Raw genomic sequence first — 19,786 nt, 5'->3', positions numbered from 1 at the left:
AATGATCATTTTTTAAATACACGAAAAAAATTTTTCCCTTAGATAACCTTCATCATTGATTTGTACTGGTTTTTGCTAATCACTTTTTGTCTCAACAGCTCATTGCAAATGCTCACAGCTTCATTTCTCGATCCCGTATTCCCAGCACGACAAGCAGCCACGCTCAATTCAAGCTTTTCCACCAACGCATTCGGATCGCTTGGAAGAACAACCACTCCTAAACCTTTTTTACTCCTATCATAAGCTTTTTTCATGCGATCCATATACTCATTATATTTTTCAGTGCTCATTGTATCTTTCTCTTTTTCAATCAGTTCTATACCTTTACGGTACTTCTTTTTCCACTCTTTCTTCCTTCTCCTCTTTTCATCTTCAGCATGCTTTTGATCAAGCATTTGCAGGTTATAAGCAGTAGGTTGTGAAATAGAGTCCTCTTTAACGGCATCTCTTTGAGATTTCAGCTGATTTTCAATGGGGATGATGAATTGATTGTATTTTTCCATCTCAAAAGCTCTGGGCTTGTTGTGTCTCGCATCCGGCTTTACGGCTTCACTCTCGACTAAAATTTTCGAGTAATTAGCCACATCTTCTGCTGTTACGTCCTTTGAAACTTTTGGATTGGTCATCAGCTCCCAAAGACCTTTTGTGCCTTCATACTTTTCACCTCCAACAATCATATCGTTGCCTTCAAACATCACCCCCATTTTTCCAATCATATATTGACCATCGCTTTTGCTCAATTCAAACTTATTCTCAAAGCTTCTTTTAAATTTTGCTCTTGTGTCCAGATCAAACAAACTTTTTATGAACTGATCGTCCTCAGGAAAAATAGACGGCTCTTCCACTTTTGACGATTCTAAAAATTCTTCAGGCTTGATGCTCTCCTGCTCGTTTTTCACCTCGTCTTTAACCTCGTTTTTAATCTCGGATTTTATCTTTTTGAGCGTCTTTTTGTTGCTTTGGATGAGCGGTTTAAACAACTTGCTCACATCCATCTGAAAATTTGCATCTGAAATGTTGTCGTTGATGCTGTTCTGATAAATCCTCTTTCTCCTCTCATTAATCTCTCTCACAATTTCATCTCTTTTATTCGGGTCTTGTATTTTAAAAAAAGGCATGGTTTTTAAAATACAATAGAAATTATTTTTCACCCTTCTTGTAAAAGTTGTTAAACGCTTGAATGGCATCTTCTCGTCCTTTTTGGATCAGTGTCTCTTTTGCCAAGTCATCGATTCCGTTTTTGGCTTTAGTTCGTATCTCCTCCATCATTTCTTTAAACTTTTGAAGCTCACCAAGAATCAACTGAAACTCTGAATTGCTTATTTTATTGTCCATCAACGCTTTCGAAATGTGCTCGCTAATCGTGTTCAATTTAGACTCGGCCAACACTTTAATCTTCTCATGCTTTTCCGCTTTCAAGGCCATCCTTTTGTTCACTTGTCCTCCAACAATCGATAAAAAACCCAATCCAATAGCCACACCTTCACACGCAATCGCTACTGGACTGGCAATAATCGTGGATAAAAGCCCTATTCCAGTCGCACCCAACGTTATGCACAATCCCTGCATCGCATTGTCCGCATTCGAAATGATCCTGAAAACGCGATGGTACTTTTTGCTGAGATGAACTCGCTTCTTTCTCTCGTTGTCTATCTCTTTCTGAATCTCACCTATCTTTTGAAGACGGTAAACATGTCCTGAATCATCCAAGGGAGCTGTTGGAAGAACTGGGTATATTTCTTTGTAACTGTTTAAATCCATTTTTTTATTAAGGAGAAATAAAAAAATTTATTACTCAGAAGAAGTTAACAATGCAAAGGCTCTCTCCTTTTTTAATCACGACGTCTTTGTCGCTTCTGTTATAAATTTCCATGAAGACGTTATCCACAGACTCTGAAAAAATTAAAAAGTGACTGAAATAATTCAGCTTTAAATTGTGCGCATGTCTCAAATTCACCAAAGCAACACCTCTATCCACTTTAATCCCAAACATAAAAACAATTGTCTGCTTGGATAAACGGTTCAACTTGATGTCTCTTTGAGCAAATATTTCGCATCTGGAACGATGACAAAGCCGTCAAGGAGGATGATCCAAATGATCGTTAAAATAAACGGTGCCTTTCAACTTATTCTCGTCAACACAAATGATTCTTCTCATCTTTTTAACAGTAAAGGAAACTTTTTTCGTAATCTTTCTCTTCTCTCTTTTGCATCCTCTTCTTCTTTTTCAAGCAACCATCGAACCCTTTCTTTAGTTTCCGCAATGAGCAAAAGTCTATCGCAGGCTTTAAGAATCTTTTGGATTTCATCAGACATTTTTATTTCTGCTGAAATTTATTTAGTTCATTTTAGGCATAATAAAACACCTGTCCGAGCAAAAGGTAAAAACTTCCGGATTGACCGACTTGCGCGTCACCGGAGTTGAGAGTGACGACGAGTCTTCTTCCGGCCTGCACAGTTGGCATGGAATCAGCTTCCCCGAAATTTCTGTAAAAGGAGATGGTGGTGGTGGAGCCGATGGATGCGGTGGATTGGTAGAGAAGACCTGTGGATTTGTTGTTGAAGGAAGTCAATTTTGAGCCGTTCCATGACGACAAATAAAAATCTTCCAATCCTGAAGAGGAAAAAAGCATGTGCTGTCACCGTCATATCCGGGAAAATACGTGTAATTGTTGGTGTTGTATGGAGTCCAAGGAGTGAGAACGGTTCCGTTGCCAGGAGGCACATTTCCGTCGTACATTCTGACTCTGGATTCCCACCAGTTTCCAGAAGCGCCGATGATATGCATCTTGATGTATTTCAATGACACGCCATTTCCTTTTCCGTTGGTGTTCATCAAAACGTATTCGCTGCCGTAAGTGGTGTTCAAATATCGGAACGTCCTGCAGTACAGTTTAAAAAGAGGGATGGAGGCGGGAATGGAAGCAAGAGTGGAAATGAATGGCTGGATCCAATATGTGATGGCTGTGGCATTTCTGTTCACCAGTTGAATGGAGACGTCGTTTCTGAAAGGCATGTCCAACGTGAAATATCCTCCCAAGGAAGTGGTGTTAAACATGTTGCATCCTTGCAAAGAATTGGCGTAAAAAGCTCCTCCCAATGGTGAAAAAAGCAAATCGGTGGCGAGACCAGTTGCATCCACGCCGATTCCGTCGGTTACCTCAACGTAGTTTCCCACATTGATTTCTCCGTCAGTAAAGATTCGAATAAAAACTTGGCCGGGAATATTTGTGCCAGAGGGAATATTTGTGCCAACTAAGACAGAAATAAAGAAAGATGATAATTCCTTCGGGTTGCTCGCTTAATTACCAAATTATTATTTTAATTTTCAATTTTTTTAAAAAAATAAAAATTTAATAAAAATTTAAAAAAAAAACTGCATTCTAATAGACGAGCTATAAAAAAAAATTTCAACAGCTTAATTTTTAGGTCTGTTTCAAGATTTCATCGCAATGTGTTATATTTGCTTTAGCTGACCAGCACTTAAAGGAGAAGGAGAGGATAGATATTCTTTTGGAATTATTAAAATATGATATTCCAGAGATGAAGAGCTTTGACTAAGAACAACCAAAATATTTATACAGGTCTGTCTCCACTCAAAGCAATCAGACTTTGTTTTTCAGGAGTCTTATCTCTTTTTTTCTTCATCTTGGTAAAACCAAAGATGACATTCTCTCATGGAAAGAAGAAGGAATGTCAAATTTTGAGAAAAATCTCAACAATTAATCTTTCAAGAAATTTGTGTCCAGTGTAGGAGGATTGTTTAAAGATTGTTTAAATAATAGAAAGTTATCAATCTATCCTTCGCTCAATAAAGCGTTGCACACTAAGTTTTCTTAGCTTTGAAACTGGCCGAAAATATTTTTTTAGTTTTAAACTTTTAAGTTGATAAATTTTTTTAGGGGAACTTGCTAGTTAAAATGAAACAATTAAGTAAAGGATTTCAAATACGAATTTGAAATCCTGAAGGCTTTGTGTATATTATTTTACACTATTTAAACATTGTAAAACGTCGAAAAATTATACCCAAGAGCCATCACTCGCTGGTTTGGGAGTATTTCCTGAAGGAGTACAGGGGAGATAAGTAACAGTTATGTTTTTGGAAGCGAATTTGAAAGATATAAGAAATTTAAAACAATTTTGAAACAGTCATTTTTTAATTATACAATTTTTAACGATATTGAAAACCGTGAAAATAAGTTTTATTCGAGTTATTACGATTATAAAAGCCATCAAATTAAATTTTATTCAACTTTTAAGAACTACAAAACACGTTTAAATACAGTTTTCAGCTACGTCTGAGCCTCATCTTCGACTACGAAACACGTCGACCTCGATTGTTTTATCTCTACTGAACAACAGTATTGTGATTTATGTGGCTTGTCACAAAATAAACATTTGTTTTGTTTTTTAAGTTTTCTTGGATCGTTTCTTTCAAAATAAAAAGCTTGAATTGTATTATTTTGATATGAATTGTAATGATGTGGTATTCTATTAAATGAACTAGATTTATGAATTTGATTTGATTCTCTGTTATATGTAGTGAAAATTTATGTGAAATGTTTCTGCAGTAATAAACCTGTCTAGTTTATCAAATGAGTTAGTTAATGCTTGTTCTCGCGCACACAATTTAGTCCTTAGAAGCTAAATAACTGATTTAATATGCTCTGGCATATTAAATCAGTTATTTAGCTTGTCATTGTTACTAAACTGATATTGACAATTTATGTTAGTTCTTCTAGTATCTTTTTCAAAATTACTGAGATTAGTTGAGGTTCGTATAATTCACTACTGATACCCAAATTCTCTTGATTCTCTTGATTCTCTTACTTTTCTAAGATGTCAAGAAAATTGTCTTAACTTCTCTATTTTATTAATAGTATAGATTCTCTAATGACAAGAGTTTATGCATTTGTGATGATATAAGAACTTGCTTATTGTCAATCTTCTCTTAAGTATTTCTAAGACAGTTTGAAATTTTTGTTTGTCCAGTTATATAGGCTAGGGCAGGTCCTAGAAGTAAGTTATTTGAATAAGTCATTTTTTGGATGTCGGATAAAGCATCATTAAGAATAATTGTACAATTAAAATTCTCTATAAATTTTACCCGGTTTTCTGGTCTGCCATCAAATGGTTTTAATTTCGGAAGTTTGATTGTTTTATTTTTAGAATTGCTTGTTAAACTTTAAGAATCGATCACCTGATCGTTTTTTATAAAATTTTTATTAATAACTGAAAGCTCGTTCAGACACAAGAGTGTAAACTCTTCGGAGATTCTGCGTCCTGCTGTAGTTCGTCATCATTTTCAATGAGCAAAAAAATTTCCAATTGAATAGCCCAAGTAAATTTTTTAGTATTTGTGTCACGAATATCGTTGTTGTTAGATAGAATTTCGGATGGCTTTTCAAAAGTTTATAATCTAACTTTAACACCGCGTTCTATGAACTCTTTTTATTTAAGAAAAGAGAGAAAAAAATATTTAATTATCTTACCTAATGTATCTTAAATTATAGGTTTTAAAAAATATATGATAGGCTTCAAATTGCTCAAACAAGGTGAATATATTGTTGATCCTAGACTACAACACGCATTTCAGATGACGCAAAAGTTGGGGGGAAAAAATTTGAGAAAAGAAAAAGAAGAATTCAGTAGTATTTTATGGGAAAAATCATCGTTTAAACACATTAATTCTAGTCATGATTTATGGTAAAGCACCTCAGTCTAACTCAAAAAACACTAAACTGTTTGATTATGAACTAGCCGATGAACTTAAAAATACAGCTATGATGAAGAAGAAATCTTCAGAAGAGGTGTTATATGGCATTATACTTAGCACATTTTTAATCATTTTGAAGCAGTTTGCGAACTACTAAGTGGCGGGAGAGAAAATGGATTGGTGATTGCTCGAAAGATGACAGCTGCAATCAAACAAGCTGAGAGAACAATTATTGCATTAACTTTGTCCCATGGAGATGCAGTAATATCCCAAGTAATGCTTTCAAGAATGTCTATAGGGATTTTAAATAACAAGGTTAATGAGTAAAATGTTGAGAGGGCTGCGGTAGTGCTAACTGATGTTTACTCTTCAATATTTGACAAGTTTTGACATCTAACAATGTTGTTGTGAAGAACAAAAAATATCTCTATGTTGGGGTACAGATGCTACGCAACTTTTGGATTAAGTAAATCATAGTTTACATCATCACAACTACTCTCGAATAGGGCTGCGGAAATTAACGATTAATTAATCGATTAATCGCTAATTTATTTATTCGATTAAAATTTCTTTAATCAGTAATATTTCGATTAATTTTTGCCGGTTTTCCGTTACTTATTTTTTTTTTTTTTTTTTTTTGCCGTACATATATATATTTACAAGTTTCGTAATTTATAATAGTAATATTTACAAGTTTCCTTAGTCAAAATATATAAACGAGATTATAATTATAATTAAAATACTACAGACAGGACTTCAAGAAGATCGTACTGATCTTATCACGAAGCCCTTACAAGTGAATAATATATATTATGTTCAATATAGGTAATATATTACATATTAAGTACAACTAGTTGTATTAAAACTACTCGAATATTAAAGTTAACTTTAATATTCTTCAATTAGAATAAACTCAAGATTACCTGTTTCTCTTATATTATATTTATTAACGTTATTTATAAAGAAATTATTTGTGAAGTGGTATGGTACTTGGCCTAATTTAAATTTTAGCATGAACAATATATTTTGATATCTGTTAATTTAATAAATGTTAAGCATAAAAATTTATAAAAAAAATATATCGTTTTCATATAAATCATTCGCAAAGAAGTTATTTTCAGTTTTAAAAGTTTTAAAAACGTCTAAACGCAACTTTTCAAAATCAATTGTTTCAAAGTCATTAGCCATGACGAAAAAGAGTATTAAATTTAGAATTTTTCAATAGAATTCGATAAATATAAAATTAATTTTGAAAGCGCGTATCTTGAAAATCTTGACTAAAAATTTTGTCATATTTTAAAATACTTACTGACCTGGGAACATTATCTTACATTTCTATATCCGTTTCTAAAGTAAACAAAGTTTGTTTTGCAAATATGGCTGCGGCAACTAATGAAAGCAACGTTTCTGTCAAACATTTAACTGGAAAGTTAAGCAAGCATTTTGTTTTCAAGTTGAATGCTGATGGTAAAGTAGACGAAGGTGACAAAATATGCTGCGTTCACTGCAATAAACAGTTTGCTTTCCGTGGCTCAAACACATCGCTGACTTATCACCTTCAGCACAAGCATCCTCTGAAATATCAACAGGTTGTCGACAGTGAACGTAAGATGATCCCTCAGATAAAATCAATCACCAATTTATTTACGTGTCAGTCAAACAAGCCTGTCAGTGAAAAGGTCTCAGCCGACCTGAAGGTGGCAATAGCTCATTGGATTGCCAGTTCTGGACGTCCAACAGCAATTGTAGAAGATGCTGGACTAGAGGCGGTGCTTCGTATTGCCCTTCAAAACCAGACTTATACTTTGCCCAGTCGCCGTACAATCGACACTGTCATTGGAGAGATGTACAATGAGAAGTTGAATGAGCACAAGAAAGCTCTAGAATGCATTCATAGTATTGCTCTAACTACTGACTTTTGGACCTCCACCAACAATGAATCGTACTGTGGGATAACAGGTCATTGGATTGATTCTGAGTGGAAACTGACGTCTGTCGCTTTAGCTTGCATGAATGTTGAAGAAAGGCACACTGCTGATAATGTTGCCAGTTTCTATGAAGAGTTTGCCGCAACGTGGAACATTGCTGAAAAAATTAGCTGTATCGTAACGGACAGTGCAAGAAATATGGTTGCTGCTATAGGACGGACGGATTACAGCCATATACCGTGTATTGCTCACTGTCTTCAACTGAGCATACTAGCAGGTTTGAAAGCAGCTGATTCATCTCCTATTCTGGCTAAATGTCGACAGCTAGTTGGACATTTTAAGCGCAGTTCAAGGAATACATCAGAGCTAAAGGCCAGCCAAGCCAGTACCTCTAACAGGTCTGACGATGTGAAGTTTCACAAATTGCAGCAGGATGTAGCTACGCGGTGGAACAGTACCTACCTAATGTTAGCCAGATTGCTGGAAGTGAAAGATGCCATTAAGCAGTATCATATTGACCATCCCGAGAATTACACTGGAGATAAACTAAGGGAGTTGGACTGGGAGAAAATGTCAAAATTTGTCTCGGTATTGGGTCCACTTGCAAATGCTACTGAGTATATTGGTAGTGAACAGTATGCTACATGTTCGGCTGTACTTCCGTTTGAAGCATTTTTGCGCAGACTTCAGCGGGTTAATGATGACGATCCAGGGTATATAGCACGTTTCAAATCTGCAACACTAAATGACTTCTCAGGTCGCATTGAAAACATTGATGCATTGCCAACGTTGCAAATGGCTGTGGCATTAGACCCACGTTACAAGAAACTCGGCTGTCTCTCAAAAGAGAAACGTGAAGCAGTTTGGACAATACTTTCTAATGCATTTCGGGTGTACTGTAACCAAAGACAGAGAGCTGAACGTGAAATTACTACCAGCACTGGCGAGGCATCAGAACCTGTGCGTAAGAAACTGAAACTTACTCTGTTGGTCAGCGACTCGGAATCGCAATCCTCATCAGATGAATCACAAACAGTACATGGCTCACTGGCTGAGCTTACACGATATCAAGAAGAAGGTGTAATTCCAGAAACTGAGAATCCCCTCATGTGGTGGCAACTGAACAGGCATCGTTACCCTAACCTGAGCAGTTTTGTGCAGACAATTCTGTGTGTACCTGCCACTTCTGTTCCTTATGAAAGACTGTTTAGTTCGTCAGGGTACATTGTCAACAAACTGCGATCTTGTCTACTTCCAGAAAACGTTAACGTCCTCGTTTGTTTACGTGACTGGCTAAAGTGATGCCTACTTGTACTTGTCAATTAAACTGAATACAGTATAGCAGGCATTAAGTGTCTTGTTTGTTAACGTTTGTGAATACTGTAGTTAACGTTTACCGATAACAACTTCACCTCACCAGTGGTGAAAAGCAGGTTATTCTGTCGACTTCAGAATTAATATAATTAATCGATTAATCGATTAAAATTTTAGACGATTAATCGAACAAAAAAAAATTAATCAGTACCAGCCCTACTCTCGAATATAATGACCATTGTTTTTCTCGATTATTTTATATATGTTTTTAATATGCTTCTAAAATGTTTTTCACGAACAAGATGAGCATTTACATATAAGTTATTGGTTTAAGAATGCTGAAACTATGAAAAGCTGAATGTTTACTTTAAAATATAGATCTGGTGTTTTTACTCATGACCTATATAGCAATAGGTTTTAGATTTTTCCTCATTAACTGAACATAAATATTTTTTAATTTGAAACTGAGGCGCTTCTATCATAATAATTGTTGTATATAGTTTTTGTAACTTAATTCTTATTTCAAATGTCAGTCTGAAGTGTAAAGTGAAAATACGGTTTCAAATTTTCGACAAAATTACTAAATACAATCAATTTTCGAAGTATACTTTTCATTCATAGAATGGATTTATTGTTTCAAAAAAGATTATCTTTTAATTTAGCTTTTAGCCTCAATTTTCAACATTTTTAAGTTAATCAACATTATAAAACGCAACTAGCTGTAATTTTATTTTTGATATTAAACTTTACATTTACATGATGTTATGCAACCTTGCACTAAAAGCAGTAAAACTATTAAGTTCAACAAGCTAATTCAATCATCTGCATCAGCCTACTGAGTTGGAATGCTGGCTATTAAAATAAGGTGGTAGGCCTATGAAAAATAGAGAATTTTGATCTAAAATTGGAAAAATAGGTAATATATTGTATTTATGTAAAAATTTATCCTCTATCTGCTGATATATAACTTGTTTAGGTTTGATTAAGGTAAAAGGGTTTAAAATAACTTATTTTACTAGCTAGTTTGTTTATCTACCTTAGCAACGCCATAGCGAAAGTTTAGACCTACGAAAAGTTAAGACCTTTTTTTAACCCAAATTTGATGGCCAAAATGACAAATCTTGGTGAAGCTTTTTTTTCCAATATAATATAGATCTGCGATGTTTTTGGTCATGCTTTAAAGTCACACTTTCTTATAATTGTTATCATATTTAACTGTATATTGGTTGTGGTATAAAATCATTATTTATGAATTTTTAAACTCTTCATATAAATCAAACAAGTTGTACTGGTGTATAATTGTAATGTCTTCTGGAAAAAGCAACAAGCAAAATATTTCACGAAAAAGAAAGAAAGAAAAGACAGAAGAAGCCTCCTGTAAACAAACATTCAAGAATAAATCTTTCAAATACTTCACTAGAAAAAGTTACATCCAACATAAGTAAAAAGAGGCTAATTATAGATCAAACTAATCTCAATACCAAGAGTGAAGTAATAAGACAGGAAGATGATACTTTTTATTTGTTAATTTCTCTATACTTAAGAGTTTATTTCAACCTTTGTTAGTATGTCCGGAATGTGGCCATAAAAAAATAACTCTCAGTGATAACAGAAAGAAGAGAAAGGGATTTGCCCATAATTTAGAACTTTTATGTGAGTCATGCGAATGGTATAAATCTGTTTATACATCAAAAGAATGTATTAAACAAAATCATGGTCAAGGTCCTAAAATCTACGAAGCAAATGCAAGAGCAGTAATTGGTTTTCGTGAAATTGGTAAAGGCTTCACTGCAATTGAAACATTTTATCAATGCATGAATATGTTTTCTTTATCTAAAATACCATTCTCTAACCTTAATGACAAAAAAGTTTATACAGCATATGAGAAGGCTGCTCTTAATAGTATGAAAAAAGCAGCTGAATAAGCTCAAGACAAAACATTAAATATTCCAACAAAACAAAGAGTAACAATTGATGGCACTTGGAAAAAGCGGGGTTTCACATCACTAAATGGTGTTGTAACTGCTGTTGTCAATAACAAAATTATAGATACTAAATCTTTTTCCAAGCATTGTAAAGGTTGTTCAATGTGGAAAAAACACAGAGCATCACCAGCCGACTACAGATGGAAAGCAGATCACATATGTCACATTAACCATACAAAGTCATCTGGTGCAATGGAAGCAACTGGTGCTTTGCAAATCTTTTCTCAATCAGTTGAAAAATACAATTTGATTTATCATGAATACCAAGGGGATGGTGATACTTCCTCTTTTAAAGAAGTTAAAGAATCTAATCCATATAAAAGTTATAATATTCAACCAATAAAATTAGAATGCATTGGGCATGTGCAGAAGCGACTTGGTACACGCTTGCGAAAAATTGTACAGAAGTATAAAGGAACAGATAAACCCCTACACGGAAAAGGAATTTTGACTAATAGTGCAATTAACTCAATGCAGAATTATTATGGTACTGCAATTAGAAATAACACTAACAACATTTATGCAATGAAAAAAGCAATAGGAGCAGTTTTGTGGCACAGCACAAATTTTAGTGATAATAGCATTCGTCATTCTATGTGTCCTAGGGATGAATATTCCTGGTGCAAGTGGCAACTAGATAAGCTTAAAGGTACAAGTACTCACACTAAAAAAATTAACTTGCCTATCTAATATAATAAAATCTATTTTTAAAGATTTATCTGATAACGATTTGCTAAGAAAATGTTTACATGGTCAAACCCAAAATTCAAATGAAGCATTTCATTCAATTTTATTGACTCGTTGTCCTAAAAACATTTTTGTAAGTAGAAGAACATTTGAACTTTTTATAAACTCTGCAATAGTTCATTATAATGATGGTGGAGATGGGGTAAAATCTGTTTTAAGTTACTTCAGATTGTTAGGATCATTGAATATTCCAAAACTGGTTTTAAAGGATCAAAAGCGAATTGTAAACAAGCGTTGTAAATCAACTTCAATATGCAAAAAGCTAAGAAAAAAATTTAAATCTCTTCATAAAGGATACTTAGATACTGAAAAAACTGATTCATATAGCACTGGAAGCTTATAAGGAGTGTTTTTAGACGTAAATTTTGATTTTTAATTTTTGACTCGATTTTTCTCATTTTGAGATTTTTAGTTTTTTTTTTAAATTTTAAAACATAAAACATTTAAACATCTCCAGTTTAAATTCAGCAATTAAGCTGAAATTTTCAGGATATGTTCTCCATACATGTAGAATTCATTTGTCATAAGATTTTTAAAATTTCTTTTCTTGGGGCGCAACAATGAGGTTTTATCTGCCAGAGTTTTTTTATAAAAATATATATTCAAGTTTAAAAGTCAATATAATCTGAACTAGGAAGACAAATTTAAAAATCCTATGACAAATGAATTTTATACATATGTAGAACTACCATACCAAACTTGAAGTTTTGATTTATTGTCTTTTTTGAGAAAATGTGTTTTGAAGTTTTCGTTTTTTTCACACTTTTTAACAAAATTTCGAGGCAAGCGGGGCACTTTTTTTTATATATTTATTGTTAACAACTGCTTAGTTTTATTGTAAACATAACTTTAATACTTGAAAAAATTTTTTCATAGCCCTACCACCTTAAAGAATGATCGGGGGACCTAACTTTTGGCATCTGTGCTCGGAATTCAAATTTAACATAGGTATTTGGAAAGTTGATCAAAGTTTTGAAAAAAATTTAATTAGTTTCCGGAGATCTTTTTTGAGAGTGAACAGCAGTTAGGAATACCTTCATAGGTATCGTTTGTTAGGAATAAGGTTAGGACTATTGTAATTGTAATGAAAACAATAACAGTAACAATAATTATTGTTATTGTATTAACTTTATTTAGAAACAATAACAATACTTGTGATTTACAACTATTGTAATTCTGTAATACGATAACAATAAATATTGTATTGCAATTAATCTTTATAAAACAATAACAATACTTGTGATTTACAACTATTGTAGTTCTGTAATACAATAACGATAAATATTGTATTGCAATTAATCTTTATAAAACAATAACAGTATCTGAAAAAAAAGTGTATTGTAATGACCCACTACAATAACAATAAATATTGTACTGTAATTCGTCTTTGTAATACAATAACAATATATTGTTATTGTAATAAAAGAAATTATTTTATTGTCAAAAATTTAATAAATGTATTAATAGTCCAGTTGCCGACTATATACCCTTGTACCCTTGAAATAGGGTACAACTAATATTTAATGATTGATTATATTTTACTGAAACATAATGGGATGGGGAAGGGGTGCCAGAATGGTAAATTGGGCAACTTTAAATAGTAAGGCTATCATCAGACAGGCAATATTCTGCGGCCATTTAGAGCTTAGAAATACATAACAAGATAGGTGATGCGAAATCTAAATATGATCCGAAGGTGATCAAGATTAACACCGATTGCGTATTATATTATATTTTGAAGATCAACACCGCATTTGTTACTTTTTAATCAACATATATAAAATAATGTTTTTACCCTATTTATACAACTTTAATCGGTTAAAAAGAGATAACTTGGTTTTTTAATGATCATCTTAAATGTGCTATATATGGCACACTCATGGTAATTTGTCACCACAACCACGCATAATTATAGGATCGGCATGCCCAAGTTACAAAAATAATTTTAACGTAAATTTCTTCTGATCAAAATAAGTAAAAAATAAAATTTGCAATATATTTCAAATCTGTAAATAAAAAATAGCAAAAATAATAGTAAGTTCGTCAGAAATGAATATAAATACGTTAAAATACGTTAGCTTTTCTACTGTAATGTAAAGTAATACACTACAATATTTATTGTAAATGTAATTCATTAAAACATAACAATACAATACTTATTGTAATTGTAATTCATTAAAACAAAACAATACAATAGTTCTCGAATTTTATTGTATTGTTAGAAAAAAAACAATACAATACTTTTTGTAATTGTTTTTCATCACAGCAATACAATACCAAAATAAAATTTTTTTATTGTTTCTGTAATATTACAATACAATATTATTGTATTGTAATGTGTAAATGTATTTAATTTTTACAATTACAATTACAATAGTCCTAACCCTAGTTAGGAACAAAACGCTTTGGTACGCATGATGTGATAATTGCAGAATAGATGAATTAAGCGTTTACCACGTCATGATTAAAACGTGACTTTTCCCGTTATTCAATGGGACACACCAGATGTTTGCTATCATACCGCTCGTTAAGATTAAAATATTCGTTCGCACTTACACGTTTCCTTTATGTAAGAAACTCGGTTGATGAGTTCAGCCTTAATTTTTCTCAGCTTTTTTCTAATCTTATTCCTTCAAAACAACGACTTTAGGCTGTTAGCAGCTAACGTTATGTTTGGTAAATATGATTTTTTAAAACTGGACAATGTTATTAAAAAACTTTTTTGTTATTTATTGGTTTTAAAGATCTTTTTTTTGGGGGGCTTGACTACGTTTATCAAGTGTTTCGTAATGTTTCCACAGCGTGAGCCTTGTTTATAATGCGTATGTTTCTTATATTTAGCAGCAAAACAAAACAAAAAAGCCTTCTTGGTTAGTGAAATAGGTAAATTAGTTTATCTACAGCAGTATTTCATAACGCGAATAAATACAAGCAATACCAACCTAAAATTATTTAAAAACTTATTACATAACATTAACTGAAAAACATCATGAAGTTTATGATAAAATGTAAATAATACAATTACTAAATATATTTTGTAATTTTATAAGTTTGAGCGATAATTTTTATATCAAGTCTTGTCCCATAATTAAAACAAGAGAATAAATTAAAAAACATATGTGCTACATTATAAATACTCTTTATTGGAAATATATTTTCTAGTAATTTCTTTAATTAATCTCTGCAGCTTGATAAGCCACTTCATAACTTGTGTAGTAATTCTCCTTTTTGTTTAGTAAATCTCTTTTCAGTGTTGTAACTGACTTGACTGCTGCTTTTAACTTCATCGACAATATTTTTTTAACTTAATAAAAAATATGGCAACCAAATAACTATAAGGACCCAACTAAACCGTTGTTAGCTGCTTTTTCAGAATTCTCATTAAGTCTTTGCCTTCAGCATGATCTGGATAAGCTTCCATGGATTTTTTTAAAGACCGAAAGCTTGTTTGAATATCTCCAACCTACAATAAAAAAAAAGAACCTCGATCAACCAAAGCATTAATATCTATTTTAAACTTATTTAAATGAGGAGTTTAGAGCCAAACTGAAAGGGAGGCTGTGTGAAATAATGGTGAGAAAACAGTAAAAGATGTTTTGAAAGTTGAAACTATAATTTCAATGATTCATACAAATAAATACTACTACCCCGAAAATAGAACTATTTTTGAGAAGTAGAGGGGTTAGCCTCATAAAATGAAATTAAGAAAACTTGAAGGTTAGACTATTCAGTCGATCAACGGCTCAATACACGCATTTAATGGTCACTTAATGAGCTAGTCCTCTACTTTGTTTAACATTAAAATTACTGTGATTTTAGATTTGAGATATTTTCTGACACTTTTTTTTTCAAATTTTTTCTTTTCGGAATAAACGCTCATCAGTATTTTACATACAAACAGTTTACAAGAGGTTTTTTACTTTTTATGCTAGACAATGCAACTTTTATAGTATCGAAATTAGTGTTAAAAAAAAGCGAAGAGAGCTTAAAAACTTTTTGGTTATGAGAAGACATTTGGATTAAATATTTTCATAAAGTTACAACTTTTTATTCTTTTTATGTACAAAATTACAATTGATCCGAAGGTGATCAAGATTAATACCGATTGCGTATTATATTATTTTTTGAAGATCAACACCGCTTTTGTTACTTTTTAATCAACATGTTCTTAATAAATTTTTACTCTATTTATACAGTTTTGATCGGTTAAAAATAGCTAAATTATTTTTATCAAACTTCATAAATGGGCTATATATAGCACTTATGGTAAAGCACCCAAATACCACAACCACGCATGATTAAGATCGGAATGTCCCATAATAAGCTAAGTTACAAAAATAGCGTTAACGTAAATTTCTTCCGATCATTCTCCCCCTCTTTGATAGACTCCAGTCTATCAAACCTTTTCAATTATCGAACTCAAGAAGACACAATCTTGTAATTGGTCGTATAAATTCTTTTTCGCCAATTTTAACTTTTACAACTCTTACACGTCCATCTTTTCCTTCAAATACTTCTGTAATTCTACCGAGCGGCCAATGTCCTCTGGCTGTATCCGGAGAAATGACTAATACAATATCATCTATTTTCATTCTTCGGCTTTCTTGATTCCATTTATACCGCTTTGATAAAGAGGGAAGCCATTCTCGCAACCATCTTTTCCAAAAGTGACGTAATAATTCTTGTACTCGACGCCAACGTGTTTTAGGATGATAATTTTTTGATTGACTTGAGTCGGGAGCGAATTGTCCTCCCACTTGTCCAGTTAAAAAATGATTAGGAGTCAATGGAACATCATCTTTTATATCAGCACTCTGATACGTTAATGGGCGGGAGTTCAATAAACTCTCAGCACCTGTAAAGGCCGTATGGAGTTCTTCATCAGTAATATCGGCCTTTTCAAGTATTCCAGATACTGCACGTTTTGCAGCCTTAATCATTATTTCGAACACACCACCAAGATGAGGTCCTAGTGGAGCGTTAAAGTACCACTTGATTCCTTTATCAGCTGTAGAGTAGGTAATTTTATTCTTATCTAAGCTATTGACAAGTTCTTTTAGTTCACGAGATCCACCAACAAAATTTGTTCTATTGTCCGTCAAAACTTCCAGTGGTAATCCTCTTCTATTCACCATTCGAAAAAAGGCATCGAGGAATGAATTTGTATCTAAATTATAAGCTATCTCGAGATGTACTGCTCGTGATAGTAAACAGGTAAACAAGCATAAGTATCTTTTTTGTCGTGTCCTCCCTCTACCTTGCATCGTTAGAAATGGCCCAGCAAAATCAATGCCAATTCGGGCAAACGCACGTAGTGGTTCCTTAAAGCGAATTGCTGGCAGAGGAGCCATAAGCTGTTGAGCAGGTTTACATTTTCTTCTTCTACATTTGTTGCATTTTGCTTCTGCATCGCGGATTTCTTCTCGTCCTCGTATAATCCAATATCGTTCTGATAATTTTGTGAGTAACTGATTTGTTCCCATTACATGATTTCCTTCTTCATGGTAATGTTTAACAATCAATTTTGTAACCGCATGACCTCTCGGCAAAATGATTGGATGCTTAACATCGTAAGGCAAGTAGTAAGCATTTTGTAATCGACTACAAGAGCGTAATAAGCCATCTTCATCAATTTGTGGATTTAAAGATATAACTTTGCTTGATACTGATATTGTTTTTCCTTTTTTAAGGTTGTTATATTCTTCTTTGAAGCTTTCCTGTTGAGCTTTAACAATAATTTCCTTTTCGCTTTCATGATATTCATCAGCTGTTATATCACCTATCATACGCAAATCAATTTTACATCGACAGTTCTTTATAAATCGATACATCCATCCGTTAACTCTGACAAGTCTTTTCCAACATGAGAATTGGTTTATATCAAGCAATTGATTTACTACTTCGGAAGATAATGCGAAATTTATTAACACAGCGTTTTTCTTTACTTCAATTGAAGCTTCATGTGTGATTTCAACGTGATTCTGAGGCCATTTTTCCTCTAAAGAATTCAGAAAACTTGGTCCATGCCACCATACATTATTGTTTTTTAACTCATTCACCGATGTTCCTCGAGATAATAAGTCGGCTATATTAGTTTTTGTAGGTATGTACCTCCATTGTTTTAGTTCAGTCTTTGATTGAATGAGTCCGACACGATTAGCAACAAATGGTTTCAACTTTCGACTGTGATTCCTTATCCACCATAAAACGTTAAGACTATCACACCATATAGTTACGTCTTTAATTTCAAGCTTCAAGGCCTTAACAATTTTCTCTGCAAGTCGTAAACCGAGAACAGCTCCAAGTAACTCCAGTCTTGGTATACTGATAGACTGCAATGGACTTACTCGGGCCTTTGACATTATGACTACACAGGTCACTTCTCCTGTGTCATACAAACATTGTTGATAAGCAACAGCACCGTATGCTTTACAAGACGCATCCGTAAAAACGTGTATGGATCGGTTTACAACTGTCGAAGTTGTTTGTAAACATCTAGGAATGTTTATCATAGAAAGATCTTTTAGTTCTTGAAACCATTGATCAACATTTTTCAAAATCCTATCCGGAATTCGATCATCCCACTCAATTCCGTCAATCCACAACTCTTGCATAATTATTTTTATTCGAATGATGTATGGTGATAAAAAACCCAATGGATCGAACAAAGTTGCCATTTTTTTTAACAAAAATCTTTTTGTATATACCGCATTTTCTTCGGTAGCGACGGAATGAAAAGTAAATAAATCAGGTTTTGCTTCCCAGACAACTCCAAGCGTTTTCATGGCAGGTAATTCTCCAGAATCTAAGTTTATATGTTCTGCACGATCATTTTCGGGTGTTATTTTAAGAACTTTGACCGAGTTTGAAAGCCATTTTCGTGCAAACATTCCGGCTGAACTCCATAGTAGCGTGAGTTCTTTGTACAATTGAATTCCTTCTTTTTCATCAACTACAGAAATTATTGTATCGTCCATGTAAGTTGCTTCAAGAACAGCTTCAGAAGCTAAAGGAAATGTTTGTGCATACTTTTTTGCGTGTTCTTGTGTTACAAATTGAGCCATGAAAGGCGCTGAGTTGATCCCAAAAACCAGTCGATTAAACTGAAACACATCAGGCTCAGCAGTTGGATCCAAACTTCTCCATAGAATTCGTTGGTACCTTCGATCATCTTTATATATTCCGATTCTTAAATACATTTCTGCTATATCGCAAGCTAAAGCGACTGGATATTTTCGAAATCGAAGTAAAACTGTTACAAGATCTTGTTGAAGTTTTGGTCCTTGGTAGATAAAGTCGTTAATGGATTTACCATTGTATTTTGCAGATCCATCGAACACTATTCTGACTTTTGTGGTTGATTTTTCGGGACGGAGAATTGGGAAATGTGGTAAGTACCAACCATCTCCTAGATTATTTTTATCAATTTTCTCCAAGTATCCCTTTTCTAGATACTGTTTAATAATTTTGTTATACTCATCTCCGAGACTTTGGTTTTTCATTAGACGTTTTTCCGTGTTTTGTAGTCTGTTTAACGCCATTATATAATTATCATCCAGCTGTCTATTTTCTTTCCATGGTAATTTTAGCTCATATCTTCCGTTTTCTATTTTCAGCGAACTTGTAACTATATTAAGGGCGGTAGTGTCTTCTGGGCTTGTTATCATTTTTTTTAATTGCATCTCTTCTTCACCTTCAATTGTCCATAACTTTTTAATGGTGTCATTCGCATCTTCTATTTCCTTTGCTTTTGGTATCATTTTCGTAAAGTGTGTTTGAAGGGATCCTCCAGTGCCGCCAATGCATGTCCATCCAAGCGGTGTTAGCCGGGCCACTGGTTCATTAAATTCTCCTCTTACTTCCTTAATTGCACGATGCAACTCAGAATAGTCTACACCAATTAGAATGTCAATTTTTGGTTTGGGTCCAATATTTGGGAACTCGATGTTTCTCAGATGTCTCCAACTATTTGACATTTTTCTCCAATTAACGGCTTTTAAGTTTCCAGTTACATTATTTACTGTAAAGGCTTCCACTGTTATAATTGTTTTTCCATTCAATGATTCCAGCTGGAATTCCACCGGCATGGTTTCGAA

At 33.3% G+C, this 19,786-nt stretch overlaps 4 protein-coding genes across 6 annotated transcripts in view; 2 read left to right on the top strand and 2 right to left on the bottom strand.

Annotated features, from left to right (window-relative positions):
* LOC149876957 (uncharacterized) overlaps positions 1 to 19,786 on the top strand; it is a 179,264-nt gene that overhangs the window by 137,088 nt on the left and 22,390 nt on the right. The gene's annotated exons all lie outside the window — the stretch shown is intronic.
* Positions 39 to 995, bottom strand: LOC149876959 (uncharacterized). Its single transcript, XM_090074810.1, has one exon. The coding sequence runs from the start codon at positions 993 to 995 to the stop codon at positions 39 to 41; it is 957 nt and encodes a 318-aa protein (XP_089930936.1).
* On the top strand, positions 7,723 to 8,977 carry LOC145190931 (E3 SUMO-protein ligase ZBED1-like). The gene has a single exon (XM_080067838.2). The coding sequence runs from the start codon at positions 7,726 to 7,728 to the stop codon at positions 8,944 to 8,946; it is 1,221 nt and encodes a 406-aa protein (XP_079923964.2). The 5' UTR covers positions 7,723 to 7,725; the 3' UTR covers positions 8,947 to 8,977.
* The window catches only part of LOC149876956 (tetratricopeptide repeat protein 8-like), a 47,526-nt gene continuing 42,301 nt past the window's right edge, over positions 14,562 to 19,786 (bottom strand). For both annotated transcript variants that reach the window (XR_016448411.1, XM_090074706.1), the window contains exon 16: positions 14,562 to 15,153. Coding sequence is in view for 1 of the 2 variants with exons in the window: in XM_090074706.1 (XP_089930832.1) it covers positions 15,037 to 15,153 (117 nt within the window). In the remaining variant the exon portion in view is untranslated. The remainder of the gene's footprint in view (positions 15,154 to 19,786) is intronic.

The sequence above is a fragment of the Hydra viridissima genome, unplaced genomic scaffold (assembly GCF_058129835.1).
Source record: "Hydra viridissima isolate aposymbiotic clone 2 unplaced genomic scaffold, HvirCarnegie_v1 scaffold_17, whole genome shotgun sequence".
Lineage (NCBI taxonomy): Eukaryota > Metazoa > Cnidaria > Hydrozoa > Anthoathecata > Hydridae > Hydra > Hydra viridissima.
This window is presented reverse-complemented; position numbering and strand designations above follow the sequence as displayed.

Coding starts and splice junctions, on each gene's coding strand:
- LOC149876959 (XM_090074810.1), bottom strand. CDS start 995: ATGGATGTGAGCAAGTTGTTTAAACCGCTCATCCAAAGCAACAAAAAG.
- LOC145190931 (XM_080067838.2), top strand. CDS start 7,726: ATGAATGTTGAAGAAAGGCACACTGCTGATAATGTTGCCAGTTTCTAT.